Here is a 20,552-nt window from a genome sequence, read left to right as displayed (position 1 = left end):
CATGCTTATATGAAGCATTGTAAACTTCAAGAGAGTGACAAAGTTGCATCAGTGTCAGGGGCGGAACCAGGGGGGTTGGAGGGGGCTCCAGCCCGGCCGGCCGCCCGAGAATTAAGAAAAAAAAAATATTTTCGTAATGGTGTTTCGTAATATTTTAAAAAGAATTATATTGACTCTATGTAGTATTATATCAATGTTTAAAAGTAGATGAGATGGTTAAGGATGCTTGCTTTTATTTGAGAGGTTTGTGTTCAATTCCCTTCAACCTCATTTTCTTTTAAAAAGCTTTTATTTATTTTAATTTTTATTTTTCAATAATTATAAAAACATATTACCATTATTAATTAATTTAAATGGACTCTTTATTTTTATTTTTATTTTCATAACACTTTTGAATTCATTTTTAATATGTCTTTACCATTAAAAAAAATAAACATATTTAATATTCATTTTTATTGAGGCTAAAAATTTTTTGCCCAGTCCTAACGGGTTGGACTTTGAAAATTTACCGTCAACCGCACAGTTAATTTTGTTTTTTTTAACGTTTTGAATTTTTTTTTTTGATATGTTTGAGCCCCAGATCATTCGGGGTCCTGGTTCCGCCACTGATCAGTGTTGATGGTTTTGTGATTAATTTCATTGGCAAACAGGAGAGATATGCCTTGATATTTTGAAGATCGCCTGTAGTCCATCTTGGATGCTTCACTTTGTTTGCAGTGCAATAATTACTTACATGGGCAAACAAAGCATAAAATAAACAAAGCATAAAAGAAGGTTGAAATTTAACCATATGTGCCTTCTATGTTGCCTTTTGATTTGTATATGAATATATCGATGGTATATTGTTTCTGTTGCTTTGGTCAGTCAATCTTCATGCATTGACTAGAGTTATGAAATTTTATTCTATCACGTCTTAAAATTGTTTACTCCCTAATATGTATGAACTTTAATCTTAAACATCTTAGTATAATTATGGTTTTTTATTATATTATATTGAAATTGCCCATTTCACTTGAATTGATTTTGATAATTGTTTCACGTTTCTGTAGATGTGTATAGTTTTTAAATGACAATAAAGAAACAAGCAAGAAGTATTTCTAAGATTCTAAAGTGAGAAAATTGTGCAATGCATGGCCTAAACAACTTGAAATTTAAGTAATTTGCATAGTTGTTAGAATCGTACGATTCACGATTTGAATCGTACGATTCGAGTAGACTCCATTTCTAGTCAACTCTATAGGTAGAATCGGGAACGTCCAAAATCGGTGGTGAATTGGACGATTCGATGGTGAATCGTCTGAGGCGTCCGATTCTAACGATTCTCGAATGTGAAGAAGAAAACTGCATTAATTAAATCTTTTGGAATCTGCACAGTTCCATTAAATATAAGATTCATGAATGTTTTTTGTGTGACCCTATACAACCAATAAAAATTAAAGTAAATGAATAAAAAATTATAAAAAAATCAATAATTAAAATTAAAATTCAAAGAAACAGATACAAATTACATTAAAAGTTAAAACTCGCAATTTTTTAAAATTCCATTTATATACACAAATACTACCTTTTTCCAACTTTTTTTGCTTTCTTACAAAATTTTCTTCTTGTTTCCCGTGGTGGACGTGGAGCACTTACATAGTACACTTACATTCCTTGATGACGATGAATGATTTGTGAATTAGTTTTTATTTAGGATGGTATTTGATTTGAATTTGAATTTTTTTAAGTAATTACTTTATATTTTAATTTGTTTTTAAATTAAAATTGCATTTCTAGATTAATACTTTAAATTCAACATGGTAACTATTTTATTTTTTTTATAATATTAAGATTGGAACTGAATCTTATGATTCGATTCATGAGTCACGATCCACAAAATGAGGATTTAGATTCACGAGTCTTAGTTCATTCCTGCCCCTATCGCCATCCCTTAGAGTCGTTCCTTGCTCAGGCCTTCTACTCCGACGCCACCCACTCCAGATCGGGTCGTTACAACGCGCTGGTCCCAGTCCCAATAGTTGCTCTTTCAAGATCATACGGCTATGTGAATGGGTGGAAGGGACCTCCCCACCCCCCCACCCCACATGGCCAAACAGTTCCATTCACATCATAGATGAATATTCTCTTCTTAGATCAGACGGTTGTTGTGTGTTTTTCGGATCGGGGGTTGACAATTACCTATGTTTCCAAGGTATTTCCATGGAATATTCCTAAGCGTATCACAATTTTTTTCAAAGTACCTAAAAGGTTGACTGTGTTACTAATATAGTTACAAGTGACCAGCAAAAAAATTATACGAAACAGTCAGCTTATTGACAAATTTATTTGGAATGTCTAATGTGATAGTTAAATAACAGTCAAACCAAATTTTTCAAATATTCGGCACCATATAGCTAAAATTAATCCTGCTTCAAAACGTTAGAGTTAAAGCATCATTTCCTTCAAAAACTTTTTTTTTTTTTTGAAATAAAGAGTGTAACCTATTAATGCGACAAAATATCCTTACAAATATTAAGACCTTATTCCTGGAACATGGGCCAAGTTTGGTCAGGCCCGATGTGGGCCCATACTTTTAGGCCCATTAGTTATTCCTTGATTATACACTCTTTTTGTTAAAATAACTTCTAAAAATTAACTTAAAATAGAATAATTAAAATAAAGTAAATTATTTTATTAAACATATCAGATTCTCAAATCCTATATTATTTTAGTCTGATTTTATATATATCCAATCCAATTATTAGAGTGGAAAGTTATGGAAGGTAAAATCATAAATAATTTGAGTAGATATATGAATTATTATTATGTTTGGTAAATTAATGAACTTTTTACAGCACAATTTGTAGTTTATATGATTTTTAGACGTTTGTTTTTTATTTAATACACATATTTGCCCCTGTGTTTTCGCGGAAAAAAAGATTTACCCTTAAATCAAATAAACCTATAAAACTATCCCTGAATTTTCCATAAACCTGCAATTATACCCTAATCTGACGGCGCTGCTAAACGGCGATTGCATCAAACCTTCTTGTCTCCAAAAAAATTGGATGACGACAATCAAAATTCATTTGGTTTCTTATTCTTTTCTATTGCTATTGCTTTTAGATTAATTAGGAGGTTTAGACGCTATTTTATTAGGTTGATTGAACTTTTATGAAAATGAATTTTGACCAATCTGTCCTTCTAACTTGCTTTTAATCGAAATTGAATGTGCATATTTTTTTCTGTTTGTGATTGGTTGTTCTTTTCTGAAGTTTTTCTGGAGATAAGAAGGTTTGATGTCATCGCCGTTTAACAGCTCCGTCAGATTAGGGTATAATTGCAGGTTTATGGAAAATTCAGGGATAGTTTTGTGGGTTTATTTGATTTAAGGGAAAATCTGTTTTTTCGAGAAAACACAAGGGCAAATATGTGTATTAATCCTATAATTAATAATGATTGATGCATTTTTTGAATCAAGTATATTAATATTTTATAGATTATATTTGTCTAGTTGCATTATATGGTAAAATTTTAAATTACATTAAGGAAAATGTCCTTTAGAATTTGAATAATGGGAACGGAAATTCCTACGGAGAAATGAATCCCCGGACATTTTTTTTCCATTTTATCAATAGAGACGGAAATGAGAATTCCTCATCTAGACGGAGACGGGAATGGAGAGATTAGCCTACATCTTCTAGTACTGTTTAAGTGTATGCCACCTATTAAGAAGATAAAATCTTAGAAATATTTTAACCTTGGGCTGAATTTGGTCAGGCCTGATATAGGCCCATAATGTTAGGCCCATGAATTATTTCTTGAGAAATTTACATGAAGATACATTTTTGAAAAATAATTTACGATTATGTCAAGTCATAATTTATGATTATGTTAAGCTAATAAAATCATTATTTTTAATAGTATGTTTTAAGAATTAGAGTTTATAAATTAAGGGTCTAAAATATATTATCTAGGTTTAGAATTTATGAATAGGAGTTCAAATTTTTTTAATCAGGGTGTAAAATCATACTTTATTTGTTATATATAGAAAATAATGACATATTCAGTATTAAATTTGATAATATGATATAGTTGTAATTTTATAATTAATTATGATATTTTTGCAGGAAGCCCTTTCTTCTTTGATCATAAACCATTTTAGGAGTAAATTACACCAATGGTACCTGAACTTTACCCTAATTCACACTTTGGTACCTAGATTACATTTTGTCTCAAAAATATACCCGAAGTAACGATGACCAGACAATTAAGTATATTTTACCGGTTAATGACCGGTCAATGCGATTTTGACAAGTAAATTACACTGATGGTACCTGAACTTTATCCGAATTCACATTTTGGTACCTAGATTTCATTTTTTCTAAAAAATACACTTCAAGTAAAGATGACTCAATGTTTTAGTATATTTGACTGATTAGTGATTGATCAACCCGAGTTTGACCATTTTAAATTAAAAATTGAGACCAATCATACACTCAATTAACATAAAATTATAATAATGTCATTTAACTCATAAATGACAATATTATAATTTTATATTAATTGAGTGTATGGTGAGTCTCAATGTTTAGTTTATGTTATCCGGTCACTAACCGATCAAATGAACTAAACCTTTCAATCACCTTTACTTGTGTTATGTTTTTAGGATAAAATAAAATCCAGGTACCGAAGTGTGAATTATGGTAAAGTTCGGGTACCATTAATGTAATTAAGTCATGAAACTCGCGTTGACCGATCATAACTGATAAAAATATACTAAATTGTCCGGTCATCGTTACTTCAGGTATATTTTTGGGACAAAATGTAATATAGGTACCAAAGTGTAAACTATGTAAAGTTCAGATACCATTGGTGTAGTTTACCCACCATTTTAGTTAAAAATAACTTTAAAAAAATTAACTTAACAAATAAGAAACGAAAAACTAAAATAAAACATAAATTGTAAATCTTTTTTCCTGATTGATTTTTTATTAGAAAATATTAAGCCATTCATCTTTTATCTTTTATCACATTAAGTCTCTGATGATCATAAAAGTTAGTTTTGAATATAAGAATCAATTAACAAAGTGTTATTCGTGAAATTTCACGTGCCTTAAATTTTTTTTTAACAGTTCGAAACAGTTTTTAATAGGATAATGTCTAAAAAGAACCTTATGCTTTCACCTTTTATGAAACTGGTATATGTAAATTTGTTTTTTTGTTCAAACGCGGTCTTAAGTTTTTGTTTTGCTTAAAAAAGAGAAATGTTTAGTTTGATACTATAAATATGACTGTAACAATCACGAAATGAAAAATTTGAACAGTTAAGTTGTTTAGTACTACATCTACTATGAAACCAAATTTTTCATTTTTCCAAAATCATCATTCTCGGAGTTTTCTCTCTCTAAACATTCAATTTCCCTCTCTTCACCAACCAACATCTAAATAACAACAAAGTTAAAAAAATTGAAGAATTAAAGTTGCGTCTTTAAATTTTTCAACTTTGAATCGCAATTTTGATGTTCTTGTTTTTAAGTTAAAAAACAAAAAAGCCCAACCATCTTTTTGTCGCAAATGAAAACTTTAGTCCTATTTGAACAATTTTTTTAGAAAAATGCCACATTGATAAAAAAAAGTAAAAACTCATAATTTTTTTATTTTTATTTTTTTACTTTACCCTATAAAAACCATCAAAAAAATCTCATTAGAAATAGGGGAAAATTACATAGAAATTCATGTTTTAAAAACTATTTACAACTATGTCATAATTTTAAATTATTAAGCTAGTAAAATCAGTACTTTTAATATATGTTAAGGATTGAAATTTATAAATTAGAAGTCTATAACATATTTTTTAGGGTTTATGATTTATGAATTGGAGTCTAAAATTTTTAAATGACGGTATAAAATCATAATATAAAGAGAATTCTGACATATTAAGAATTAAGTTTGTTGATATGACTAAGTTGTAATTTTGTCCTCAACTATGATATTCATGTAATTGACCCCTTAAGACCTTATTCTTGTAACAGCCCAAAATTTGGGCTTGAGTTTGGTGAGGCCCGAAGTGAACCCATACTGTTAGGCCCATGAGTTATTGCTTAACAATAAACTTTTTTTTTTTTTATTAAAATAAATGGCCTAATACATCACGAGCTATCTGAACTTATCCATAAAAATAGATTGACTTTCTAAACTTAGTAAGTGTCACACCAAGTCGTTGAATTTGATTATTTCGTAACACGAACTTCCTGAACTTGTCTATAAAAGTATATTAACTCTCTGGACTTTATAAATATCTCACCAACTCCATGAACTTGGTTATTCCGTACAAAAACATATTAAACCTAAATTCTAAACATACATCTTCATCTATTCGAGAGGTAATTTTTTCTCTTCTCCTACCTTTCAACCCAGTATAAGAGTTAGTGTCGCAGGTTTGAGAGATCGAATGGATGAAGATTGAGAGTTAATATTGTTGTTGTATAAACTTAATTACTAAACCACCAATATTTTAGGGAGTTGGTGAGACAATTATAAAGTTCGGAGAGTTGATCTACTATTATGGACAAATTCAGCGAGTTTATGATACGAAATAATCAATTTTAAAGAAGCTGATAAAACACTTGCAATGTTTAAGGAGCCAATGTACTTTTATTAGGGATGCAAATGGGGTGGAGATTCCCCGTCCCCATCAGTGACCCGCTCCGGCCCCGATAAGGATCCCCATGGGACATGGATGAGGATAATTTTGTCCCCCGTGATGGGGATGGGGTGAGGATGGGGAAAGGTATCCCCGCCCGCCCCGTGAGGATCCTCGTCCCCGTCCCGTTAATTCCCAATGGGGATCCCCGATTATTCTCCGTGATAATTGATTTTTTTTTTGGATGATTTTAAGTACATTTTAATTAGCTGATTGGTTGTTTTCAAGTTTTAGTTTTTTTTATTTGAAAATTTAGAGAATGATACTATTTCTTAAACGTTTTTGCCTTTATTGATTTACTGATTATTTTAAACATAAACGGTGATTCCGTGCGTGAATAGTGAATGTGAATAACGTTTTTGGAATATCTGTAAACGGGGAATGGGGATCCCTGTGGGGACGGAGATTTCCCGCAGGACAGGGATAAGGATCAGTTTGTCCCCATTTAGCGGGATGGTGAATCCCCGACCAGTCGAGAACGGGGATAGGAAATGCATTCCCCGTCCCGTTCCGCTCCGCTCTGTTTACATCCCTAACTTTTATGAACAAGTTAAGAGCTAGTAATGTATTAGGTTTTTAAACATTAGGGTTAAGGTGCAAAAATACCCCTAACGTTTTGGGCCAGGAGCAATTTTACCCCTAACGTCTAAAATGATGCAATTTTACCCCTAACGTTGGAAGCCAAGAGCAATTTTACCCCTAACGTTAATAAATTGGGTCAATTTGAGAAATAATTCATCAAACTGTCTTCTCGGTTATGAATCTTGTCATCTACACTTCATACGTGTGTTATTTTATCAGTAACAAATCATAAACATACGTTGGGATGTGAAAAAAATAAAAAAAATAAAAAAATATACTGTCTTTTTGTACGAATTAGACAAATAAATTCAAAAAATTCACCAAATTTATAAATATTAATCTCAAATTCTAATATTAAATTATAAAAAACATGAAAACCTTTTTTCAGAACGAATTGTTATGCAATTGGTGCTGAATAAAGAACAAAAATATCTGTGTTTTATAATAGTGTTTGAAATTGACCCAATTTATTAACGTTAGGGGTAAAATTGCTATTGACTTTCAACGTTAGGGGCAAAATTGCACCATTTTAGACGTTAGGGGTAAAATTGCTCCTAACCCAAAACGTTAAGGGTATTTTTGCACCTTAACCCTACAAATTAACTTATCAAATAAGAATAGAATAATTAAAATAAATCAAAAAGTGTAAATAACTTTTATTAAACATATATCTGATTCTCAAATCCTATTTGATTATAATCTGATTTTATATCCAGTCCAATTATTAAAGTGGACAATTTATGGAAGGTAAAATCATAAATAAATTTCAGTTACTAAATATAATATATGATTAAAATATTAAAATTGAATTGCCTCTCTATAAATTAACATCAATACCTGTAAAAAACATACATAATCAATCTATTATCTACTACTGAAAACATGAAAAACATTTCAATTTTGTTCATCCTTTTGCTATCTTTCTTCATTTCATCTGGTAAGTTTTTATGAATTATGATCATTGGATCAGTGATATTTTTTGGTACACATATATCATTTGAATTATGTAACGACAAGTAAAAAGTAATTGCGGAATAGAAATTCTATTTATTGATTATAACGTGTTTTTGTAAAAATATAATAGGGTAATTTTATCAATACATTAAAAAAGTAGGAATTTTAGAGGCGGAATTTTTCTTCTGTAGTGACGGTTTTCACCACCTCTACAGAATCTATGAGTGTTTTCAAAACCGTCACAAAATCGTCTATATTACAGGCGTTGCTACGTCAAGTGACGGTTTTCATAAGGCATCAGGGTAAGTTTATGTAGGGACAATTTTTCGATGGTTTTGCAATAATTTCGAGCAACAGTATATACATTATTGTAGAGGCAGTTTTAAAAAATATAGAGGTGTTTTGAAGATTTTTTTTTATATTTATTGATTTTATATATAATATTTGAATACTTTTTATAATAAAATTATAATTTTTTTTATTTAAATCAATAAATATTAAAAAAAAGTCTTCGAACCACCTCTATAATTTCGGCCTCCGTAATATTTATTGATTTTATATATATTTTTTTTTGTTTCTATTAGAAAGGTTAAAAATTGATGTTTTATAAAGCATAACCAAACACGAAATTATCTATTGTTTGGAGTCAAATGTTAAAACAGTTCTGAAACGCTAAAACAAACAACCAGTATAAGTATATAATTAAAATAATTAATGCAGGAGAAGGGGTGGAAATGGGAGAAGCAACGGTAACAAAGACCTGTGATGAAATTTTGCATGGAGGATCGTGTGATATAATAAGATGTAATTTCGATTGTCAGATGCACTATGGAAAGAAGGCTCTTGGTTTTTGCTACTTTGAAGTTTGTGTTTGTCGTTTCCCTTGTTGAGCCATTTCGTTATCCTTGTCGATTCAAACTCCATCATATCATATGTAATAAATTTTATTTATATGACAAAATGATTAAAAAATTAAATTATTAAGTAGCTCATTTATTATTACATAGCCTAATCCCTTAACAGCTTGTATCGCACAAAATCGATAAAAAAGTTAAATAATGGTCGAATCCGTAACAAAATCAATGATTAAGGACTCAATATAAAAAAAAATTATGACGAACTTTATCCTTAAAACAGGCAAAATCAAGAGGCGTAATTATGCGTTTTGCCAAATAAAATGAACATGTTAACTTACAAAATGTCAAACTAGAAAGGAATTAATAAGAAATTTTATTATACGTCTCATACGCAACATTATCTATGCGCTAAGCCAAACTACTCATCTACTCAGATGATGCCACATTAGCAGTTGGGTTAACGTGACAGTCCTCTGTCGAATTTTCGTAGTCTTACAGGTCCTAGCCAGTACCACCAAGAACAGCCTTGAGCTTCTTCACAGTAGCAGTATCAAACAAAGTAGTTTTAACGAGCAATGGTGTCGGTAAATCCCCGCCGAATAACGCGTAATCGAGGAGTTGAAGACCAGGATCAGGATTACTAAAAGTAAAAATCAAAACAGCAGGTGTATTTCCAGCATTTACAATAAAATGAAGCAATCCTTGTGGAAAAACCATAACATCTCCTTTAATAAGTGTCTTAACATAAGCAACATTTGCCGACGAAATAAACCCCGCGGTGACTTTTCCGGAAATAACGTGAATGACTTCGGAAGCAGTTGTGTGAGTATGCAATGGAACGACGCCGTTTGGTGCGAGATCTAGACGGGCAGTGGAGAGACCGAGACCGTTTAAAGCTGGGAATTGGTAGACAAGAGCAGGGGTTACGGCAGAGCCTCTTGGGTTGCTTGTGTTGCCGGCATTTCGTAGGCCGGTGAAGACGAAATCATCGGCAGTGATGTCTGTGTTTTTGCAGGCGTAGCCTGATGGATTTGGGGCACCTTTTAGCTTTGCTATGCAGAAATCTGCAGCATTGGAGGTTCTGAAAGATAAGAGAGTGATAAAAAGAAGGAAAATATGTGACATTTTTGCTTTTTTTGGGGGGTTAGGTAGTCTTGTTTACTTACTATTTTTGGTGTGTGTGTATAGATATATATATATACAAGATGTGTTGTTAATTAGTGATTGGTTATCATTCAATCCAATATAATATAATGATTGAATACATTAGGGGTTGTGAGGTTTAATATAAAAATTATTATAGTTTAATGGCTTAATATATTATTACTCTCGACTTATTCAAAAAGTTTGATATTGCGCAAAATATAATCCAATAATCATTTGGTTCCAAAAAAAAAAGTAAATTACATGGTAAAGATGTATTGCACGCACCTTAAAATGTCATTAAATAATGCATAGAATTTATTAAAACATAATAAAAAAGAAATTCTTACTCAGATAACTGTAAAACTTATTATATTAGAATCGGATATCCCGACATTCGTTGTTTTGCTTTTCTAAGGCGTGTGCAACACACTTTTCGCATGTAACTTACATTTCTTTTTTTTTTGCAATCGAGTGAATAATTGATTACATTTTACGCAAATTGAGGTGACTTTCTGAATATTTTATGTAAGTTGATGAGGCTATCGAGACACTTTCAAAATTCAGAGGGCCAATCAAGCTTTTTGAACAAGTTTAGGGGGCAAATGATGTAGCTTAATCATTTTAAGTTTTCTTTTAGTTTAAATGATTGCTTGACATGATACCAGAGTCTATTAACGTGGTCAAGAGTTCGAATCCTAACATACATATTAAGATGAGTATGTGATGTAAGCACTTTAACTTCAGAAGGGCGTGCTGAGTGTGTCATAGTGTAATATAAATATTTCAGTTCAAACTATGGTTCCTTAGTCTTTTAATAACTAAGTATTCGACGGTTCAAATCCTAACAGCCTTAAAAGAAAATTTGCGAGAGATGAATCTTTAACTATCAGTTTAAACTTTTAGTTCAAATGGTTTATTGACATGATCCTCTAAACTAGGTTCAAAAAGCTTACGGGGCCGTGACATGATTACTCCTATAGTGCTATACGACAGAGTAAGAGACAATTTGGCATGTAACACTTTAACACTTTAACCATTGTTAATAAATCACTTTAAACAGAATGAAAGATTAAATTTAATCCTAACATTTTAAGGGAAGTGTAGATTTAGTCCTAATGTATGAAATAATTGCAAATCTAACCCTAACATTTTCAAACAACATCAATTTTAGCCTTACATCATCAAAAATTTGAAAAGACGGTCTGACTTTTATTTAATTCAGACATTTGAAACATCAATTACACCTAAGATATTTAGTGTACTGGTGTTCGCTATGGTTACTTTGTTTTTTACAAAGTACCGTTACTTGGTGTGGTTGTACTAGCAACACTATTACTAAAAAAACATATTATAATGCTAACAACCAAGTCTGCTATATATTAAAAAAAACTGTCAAAGTGTTGAAAATATTTACTGTGTTTTAAATATAGTTAGAAATAAACAACAAAAAATATACGAAACTGCTTCAGTTTATACATAAACTTGTTCGGAAGGTCCGACGTGACCGTTAAATAACAGGTAAACTAGTTTTTTTCGAAAGTTTTGGTAACGTATAATTAAAATTGATTTTGTTGGATACGTTAGGGTTAAATTTATAGCAGTTCGTATATTAGGCCTAAATATGCATTCTTTCAAAATTTTAGGATTAGATTTGTTTTGTCCAAATAAATTTAATAATTGAGTTTAAGTAAATTGATAAAATCAATAGGTCAATCAATTTTTTTACCCCCACGGGACCCTTTAAGTGTCAAGTAGTCTATATAAATATAATTACTGAAAACTTATAGAATACTCAATGCATGCCATTATGTATGTGGAAAAATGGCTATATTGGAGTCAACGTAAAGTTATATTTATGTAGCAATTATCAAAGCAACCCACATGTGGCAAAGTATCCAAAGTCAAAAGGTATATTTTAATTCTCATCTCACTTTAACAATATATTAGGGGGTGTTTGGTAGCTGCTTTTCGACCTCCTGTTTGTCTTTTCACTTTGAAAATGAGAGTTTAAGGTGTTTGGTTAGACACCTCCTGTTTGCCTTTTGGAGCCGAAAAGTAGCTTTTTATAAAAGCAGGGAATCCCTGCTTTTTGGAACAGCAGCCTTTTCAAACAGCAAACAGCAAACCGTAACAGGAAACAGCAAACAGTAACAACAAACAGCAGATAAAACAAACGGACCCTTAGAGTATCTCCAACAGCCTCTTAAGTTGGCTCTTAAGTTCAAATTTGAGGAGGGAGAATGAAAATTCATCTCCAACAGCCTCTTAGTGGCTCCTCAAATCACTAAAAGCCTCCATCCTCTCTATTAATAGAGAACATCTCTCCACCTCTTAGTGCCTCCTAACTTCATTTTTTATTAATAATTTATTATTGATGTGTCTCTCTCCTCACACTATTGGTAATGTAATAATAAAGAATAATCTTAATAATAAAATAATAAATAAGGAGTGAATATAAGGAGCATTGTTGGAGATGATATATCTTAGCCACTCTTAAATCACTAAGAGTCAATTATTTATATTATTTTTAGAGAGCTCACTAAGAGTCTCTTGGAGATGCTCTTACTATTTTATATGTCTATCGCATCACGCAGGGCCGTCTTAAACTTTTTGGGGTCCTGTGCAAATTTTTTATCAAACCGTTAATATTTAATATAATTTCGTATTAAGAAAATATAAAAAGAAAAGAATCAATGGTAAGGTTGTAAATTTTGAATGGTTGAATATCTAAATCACACATGCACCCAATGCAGTGAAACGGTGTAAATAAATCTTATTGTATTATATTATTATTTTTTAATTTAACCTAATATCTATATTTAACTAAGCACGTCTTAAATTTCGGGGCCTTTATAATTTTGAGGCCCTGTGCGGAAGAGCCCTTGCACACCCTCATCCACCCCTCTGGCATCACGTTGTTATTCGTATAATGAACGAACAGTGACGGAGTTAGGAATTTACACTTTGAATAGTTAATTTTAACCTTGCGGTTGAGGTGTAATTTTTCAAAATCAAGTCCGTTAGAGCTGGAGAAATTATTTTGGCTTTCAACAATCTAAATTATAATAATTTTAGTATATTAGAGGCTAAAAAAATTAAAATTATCCAAGTAGATATCTTTAATTTTTTACAAGTCTAACGTTAATTTCTTAAAAAAATTATAACATTTTTAATTTTTTTATAATTTTTATAAATTAAAATGCAATAAAAAAAGTTAAGTTATTTTCTGTCCTAAAAATAAAAAAAAATTGTTTTGGGGAAAATGGAGTTAAAAAGTGTTATGAAGTAAATAATAACAGTAAAACAGTTATTTAGAAAATAAAATATAAACAAATAAAAGATTTATTAATAAAAATGAACTTTATAAGATTAGAACTTAAGGCATTTTATATTGAAAAATATATCTCAAACCAAACCAACTATTTTAAAATAATTCATCTATTTCATATTACGTGTCTTTTTGTAGAGTTGTACATAAATTAAATTTATTAGGATTTTTTTTGTTTTTCCTTATTTATTGATTCCACTATTTATTTATTACATAATAATCTATTATTTTAATTAATCTCCATAAATCCACATTTTATAGTACACAGAAAGTGATTTAATGTGTATTGATCATATAATATGACATGTAATTTGAAAAAAAAAGCTCTAAAAAGACATAATATGAAACGAAAGGACTAATAATTAATAACACTATAAAACTGTAATATAAATCAATATTAGGAGAGCTACAAAGGGGGCGACAATATTCTACTTAAGGGAGAAGTTAGTCGGGGAATGGGGGAAGCAGAGTCCCCCAGTCCTGGGCTGGCTCTGTACTGTTTTGCCAGTGACATATTTATCTTAAAAAAAGCATTCATCTTCTTACAAATATTATATTTACCCCCCAAAAAAAAGCATATTCTATTAATATGGAATAAATTCATCTATTTTTTTCAAATAAAATTAAACTCTTAGTAAATCCTAATTTATAAATTCTAGATTTTAATTTAAATATATGACGTGATAATAAATTATTAATAACATAGTGCATTGGATATTTATAGACCTAATACTCCTCCAGCCCCCTTAACTTGTCCAAATTAGTCATTTTACCCGCTCAACTTATCGAATGTCCTATGTACCCCCTTAACTCCATAAAAGTGGTATTTCTCACCTCCTCAACTTGTCCATTTATCTCCCCAACTAATAGAATATCCTATTTACCCCCTTAACTCCATAAAAGTGGTATTTCTCACCCCTCAACTTGTCCATTTACCCCCTCCCCAACTCATAGAATGTCATATTTACACCCTTAACTCCATAAAAGTGGTATTTCTCACCTCTTAAAATCGGTCATCGAAGCCTAAATTGATACATTTTTTAAACGTTAAACCTATATTGGTGCTATTTTGTACGTGGAACCTAAATTCATACATCCCCAAAATCATAGGCCTATTTTGGTACCTTTTCCCCACATATAATGTATTTAACTTGTTTATATTAATGTTCTTGTTATTTGTATCTTTTATTCATTCTTTCTCTTTTCTTGATAGTTAAATTTTGATTATCTAATTATTGTAATACTTATTATTATAATAAACACATGAAGGATCAATATAATTATCAAATTAAAACAAAATAAAAAGTTGACATTAAAAATATATATTTTCAAACTCATTTGAATAAGTGCTATTAATTTTGCACTATAAAAGGGTAAGAAGTACCACTTTTATGGAGTTAATGGGGTAAATATGATCGTAAGGTGTGAGAAATACCATTTTTATGGAGTTAAGGGGGTAAATAGGACATTCGATGAGTTGACGAGGGGTAAAATGACTAATTTGGACAAGTTAAGAGGGTGGGAAATACAATTTTTATCTAGTTAAGAGGATAAATAGGACATTCAATGAGTTGGAGGGGTAAAATGACCAATTTAAATAAGTTAAGGGGGCTGGATGAGTATTATGCTATATTTATATAATTTCTCCTCTTAAAGAAGTTATATATAAAAAAAAAAAAAAAAGAATCACATTTAGATGAAGTGTCCATTTCGTTTCATTTTTTAAATTACTTTTTTACTTTTTTTGTTTTAAATATTAGATAAAATATGTTTAGTAAAATTTTTTATTCATAAAAATTAACTAATTTCTACTAATTATCAGCCATAGCAATAGTAAATAATTAACTAACAGTAAACCGTAACAGTAAACCAGAACATATGAAATAAACGAATTTAAAAATTTCTTATATTTACTTTAAATCTACAGAAAGGTTACAATGTTCTAATAGCATAACTTGTACGTAATATTATGCATTTAATGCAATTAATGATTTAATTCATTGACTAAATATTTTGCATTGAACTAAAGAAATTTTCATTACTTGGCGCCGTGAAATTAGAAGGGAAACAAAATTTAATTAATTTATTAAGCATTTAAATATTTGATTATGTGCTCAAGAAATATACATATATTAATCTATACACATATAAATATATTATGATGTATATAATACTTTTAAGGCTCAACTTGTTCAAAAAGTTTGGTTCCGTTCTAAACTTTCAATGTGGTTAGTTTTTTGAATTTGTATAAAATGTTCACATAGCCCTTTTAATTTGTGTAAAATGTACTTAATTAGTCATTCGGTTGAAAAAAAAAGTTGCGCATGGAAGATGCACACAAACCTTAGAATGTTATTACATAATTCATAAAAGAGATTAAAATATATTAAAAGTGAAGTTTTTACTTGCTGAACTGTAAATTTTGTCTTCTATAATATTAGAATCACATATTCGACCTTGATCGTTTTACTTTATTACAAAAGCCAGTATGGGGGCAGCCCAGTGCACTACGCGTCCCTGCTAAGCGAGGGTCCGGAGAGGGGTCCCAGCATAAGAGTGTACTGGGGGCAAGCCTTCCCCCGCCAATTTATTTGGCAAGACACGTGCAACACACATTAATTCAACATGTAACTTACTTTTTTGGGCAATCGAGTGATCGATTGGTTACATTTTACGTAAGTTGAGAGCTATTGCCAAATTTTTGTGCAAGTTCAGAGAGATGTTGGAACACTTTAGAAGTTGAGTGGGCCAATCAAATTTTTTGGACAAGTTCAGGGACAAATGATATATTAAGCCTATTGTTAAATATATTAAGGGATAAGATGCAAAAATACCCTTAAGTCCGGTGCACTACGCGTCCCTGCTAAGCGAGGGTCCGGGGAGGGGTCCCACCACAAGAGTGTACTGGGGGCAAGCCTTCCCCTGCCAATTTATTTGGCAAGAGACCGTCCCTAAGACTCAAACTCGTGACCTCTCGGTCACACGAGAGCAATGTTTACCGTTGCCGCCAAGGCTCGCCCTCGTACAAAAGCCAGTATATTTAAAAAAAAAAAACAATTTCACACCTAATCATATGTTTATGATTTTTTATGAATGAGTGATAAAATGGCGCACATGTGAAGCGTAGATGATAATATTCATGACCGAAAAGATAATTTGATGAATAATTTTTCAAATTGACCCAACCTGTCAGCAGTAGAGGTAAAATTGCTTTTAGCTGCCAACATTAGAGATAAAAGTGTACCATTTTAAACGGTGGAGATAAAATTACTCCTGACTATAAATATTAGGAGTATGTTTGCATCTTATCCCATATGTTAAATATAACAAAATTTGATACGAGAAAAGTCCTCAGTTGCTTCTTGGACTTTGTCCAAAGTTTTTCTTAAGAAAATAATCAAATCAAATTATATATATTGATTTTGAATTACTCGTACAAAAACGAATAACCTGGCTAAGTTTGTAACCCTCTTATAGTTTGTCCAAATGTTGAGTAAATGATATATATAAATATATATACATATATATATATATATACGTATTTTTTGAATCGGTCGGTCCTTATGGTTTTTTCGTTGTAAAATGAGGACCGTCTTTATTGTTGTTAGATTTATTCAAGTTTGAGCTGAATAAATGGTTCGTCTGTAGATGGAACTGGTCCAACTCAAAAAAGATTTTTGGTTATTCGTAGTTAGTGTTAGATATGCTTCTACTCATGAGATGATAGTTGATCCCGTTACTAAACCTGTCAAAAGAGCTATTTATATGAAACATATTAGATCGTAGGGTTTGCGTAAGATCTAAACATTTTTCCTTATTTTATATGTATCCTTGTAAAAACATGATTATCCAATAAAGTATTTTGGGAACTTTTTCAATACATTAGTGCTAATGTTACATGTTGATATTTGTTGTTATATATTCCTATGTATATCAAACAGAGAAGTAGCTCACCCCTACGAGCGTTTACCCTTATTTTGTCATAACAGTGACAAGGGAGTAAGGATGAAGCTATTTTTTTGAGTGAAAGGAGAGATGGCTTAATAAACGTAAGCCAACTTGTACAAAGAATGAAATTAATTTTATTTAAAGAGTAAGACATAAATATATACATGTGATGTAATGTATAACATATAAGAAAGTTCTATAATAATAAATATCACAAGTTAATAATAACTTGAGAAACTCGGTTTTCAAACATGGAAGTAATTTATGTGTATTATAGATTGAAGTTAGATGTTTTGGGACATATAAACTGAAACTTCCATATGGTGTTTCCTGAAGACATGCTCTCCTTTCAAAGGATAGAACACGATAACACATGAGTTCGTACCATATGTGCCTATCGACCACGAGATGGAAAAACATTAAGCATAATGGGTCTCAAATTTTCCTACTATTAGACTCAAATCCTAAAACCATGTTATCTTGATTACATTATCCTCAGGACCCTTAACTTGTTCAGGAAATATAATCTAATTTAACTTATCTTGGAAGGAAGTTTCGAAGTTCATCAGATAATACGGATCGTAAAAAAATCCAACCATTTAAGCGGATTGGATCATGATGGAAATAACATAGTAAGAGGGAAAGAACTCCACTTGATCACATCTAAGTGTTTCTGTTTATCATATGGATGTGAGATGGATTCTAGGATAAGACGTACTACATGTCATTATGCATGTGCAAATCAAAAGGCTATATATATTCAGAGTTTATAACACTTGCTTTGAAACATGGCCTTCGAGACGCTATATATATCCAACGAGTATATAACACTAGTGCTCTCGAGCAGGGCTGGTCATGATAATTTACGGGCCCTAGGCGGAATAATAAATAAGGGCCCCTTTAATAATAAAAAATTACGTAAAAAAAATTAAAATATATTTAATACAGGATAAACAAAAAGTATTTCATTAATTTCTTATTTATCTACATATTAAATCTGTTTGGTAAAAAATAAAATCAATTGCTACGTGTATATATCACGTGTCAAAAATTGTGTTATTTGGTAAAAAAAAAAAGAACAAATCGATTAATTTTTCATAAAAAATTGATTAAATGTCACTTAAATACTTCAATGGGAAAATGATACCAAATTATATGACAAATTTTTACATACCATTGCTAAATATGAGTTTAATTCTTAAATTAATCCTCAATCTATATTCAAAAAGTCAATTGGATCTCTTTTAAGCTTAAAATATTAATTATTTGGACCATTTAAAAACTTAAATAATTTTTAGGGCTTTTTACATGAATATCACAATTAGTGATAAAATTATAATTAAATCATATCTTCAAAATCACTTTTCAATAGGTCATTATTTTTCATATATAAGAAATAAAGTATGATTTTATACTCTAATTAAAAAAATTTAGAGCAAATTCATAAATTTTAAACCCTAGTAAATATATTTTAGACCCTTAATTTATAAACCTTAATTTTTAAAATATAGTAAAAATAATGATTTTATTAGTTTGACTTAATTTAAAGCATAATTGTAAAAGTGAATTTTTATGTAAATATTTTTAATATTAATATTTGTGTTTTTTTATTTTTCTAGAAAATCCAATTTTTTTAGAGTATGATTTTATACTCTAATTAGAAAAATTTAGACTAAATTCGTAAATTTTAAACCCTAATAAATATATTTTAGACCCTTAATTTATAAACTTTAATTTTTCAAATATAGTAAAAATAATAATTTTATTAGTTTGACTTAATTTAAAGCATAATTGTAAAAGTGGATTTTTATGTAAATTTTTTTAATATTAATATTTATATTTTTTAGAAAGCCAAATATATATATAATTTCTTTTCCATAAAAAAAAAGTCTACCTTTTAAGGGAGTTGAACTTGGGCCTCCTTCAAATCACACTTTTGTTATTAACCACTAAGACATTAACTAATTTATGTATAAAATGTGCTTTACATATATATATTGGCAGTTAAAAAAAATTGGGCTCCCTCTACAGCCATGGGTCCTAGGCCTGGACACTCCTGAGAAAGAACTTAGATTACGTTCCATCACGTATATGATTGCGAGATATCACTTATCGAGTTTGGGCCGAAGAAATGGCCCGCGCCTAACCTAAAAGAGAGAAAAGGAGACTAAGTTTTGCGCTAGCCTCCTCTACAAATAGACACTTAACTATCTAACTCTAATACATAAAAATACTAAAAAGACGACGAAAGACGGTCTCAGCAGACGTCGAACCACAGGCACTAGTACCGGCAACGTGCAGAGTCAAAACAGCGGTATCAACGGACGTCGATCAACACCCGCAAGGAGTAAAATGGCGTTGCCCACGAAGGAGTTACTTGAAATGCAACGTGGACGGTGCTACTTTTCGAGAGCCGGATACAGGGGCACCGGAGCTATAATACGAGATGAAACATGTTCCTTTTTGTGCTTCACCAGCAAAGTATGGGAAGGTCTGTTCACGCCATCAATGATTGAAGTTTTAGCGTTGAGAGAGGGTCTCCTTTGGGCTGTCACAAATCAAAGAGCTTACGTCGAATTCGAATCAGACGAAATGTGGTTAATGCAGTATCTAAACGACAGACAGATCTATCGGATTTCGGTTCTATTATTCAGGATTGCAAATTATTATTGTTAAACAACCGGGATTTCTCGGTGTCTTATGTTCCAAGATTAGCGAATGGGGCTGCTCACCTAGTTGCTAGGCACTCCCGTTCCAATGCTAATTCGTCTTGTGTTTTTGTAGCGTCTTTATGGCTAAGTTTGGTTCTTGAACAGGACAAATTGTCCGGTTCGATTTATTGAAAGGTCTATTTTTTGATTAAATAATCAAGTGATACAAACAATAGCAAATTAAATTCCTCCGCAAGAAGAAAAATACTTAATTTGTTAATAATAGTAGCATCAAGTTCAAAACCAAGTTGGGTAAATTACATGAATATCATAATTAAGTAAAAAATTACAACTAAGTCATATTACAAAACTTAATTCTTAATATGTCATTATTTTCTATA

General features: G+C 30.7%; 1 protein-coding gene across 1 annotated transcript; it reads right to left on the bottom strand.

Annotated features, from left to right (window-relative positions):
* Positions 1-9,378: 9,378 nt before the first annotated feature.
* Positions 9,379-10,224, bottom strand: LOC136233566 (germin-like protein subfamily 3 member 1). The gene has a single exon (XM_066023270.1). The coding sequence runs from the start codon at positions 10,201-10,203 to the stop codon at positions 9,580-9,582; it is 624 nt and encodes a 207-aa protein (XP_065879342.1). The 5' UTR covers positions 10,204-10,224; the 3' UTR covers positions 9,379-9,579.
* Positions 10,225-20,552: the final 10,328 nt, after the last annotated feature.

The sequence above is a fragment of the Euphorbia lathyris genome, chromosome 6 (genome assembly GCF_963576675.1).
Source record: "Euphorbia lathyris chromosome 6, ddEupLath1.1, whole genome shotgun sequence".
Taxonomy (NCBI): Eukaryota; Viridiplantae; Streptophyta; class Magnoliopsida; order Malpighiales; family Euphorbiaceae; genus Euphorbia; species Euphorbia lathyris.
This window is presented reverse-complemented; position numbering and strand designations above follow the sequence as displayed.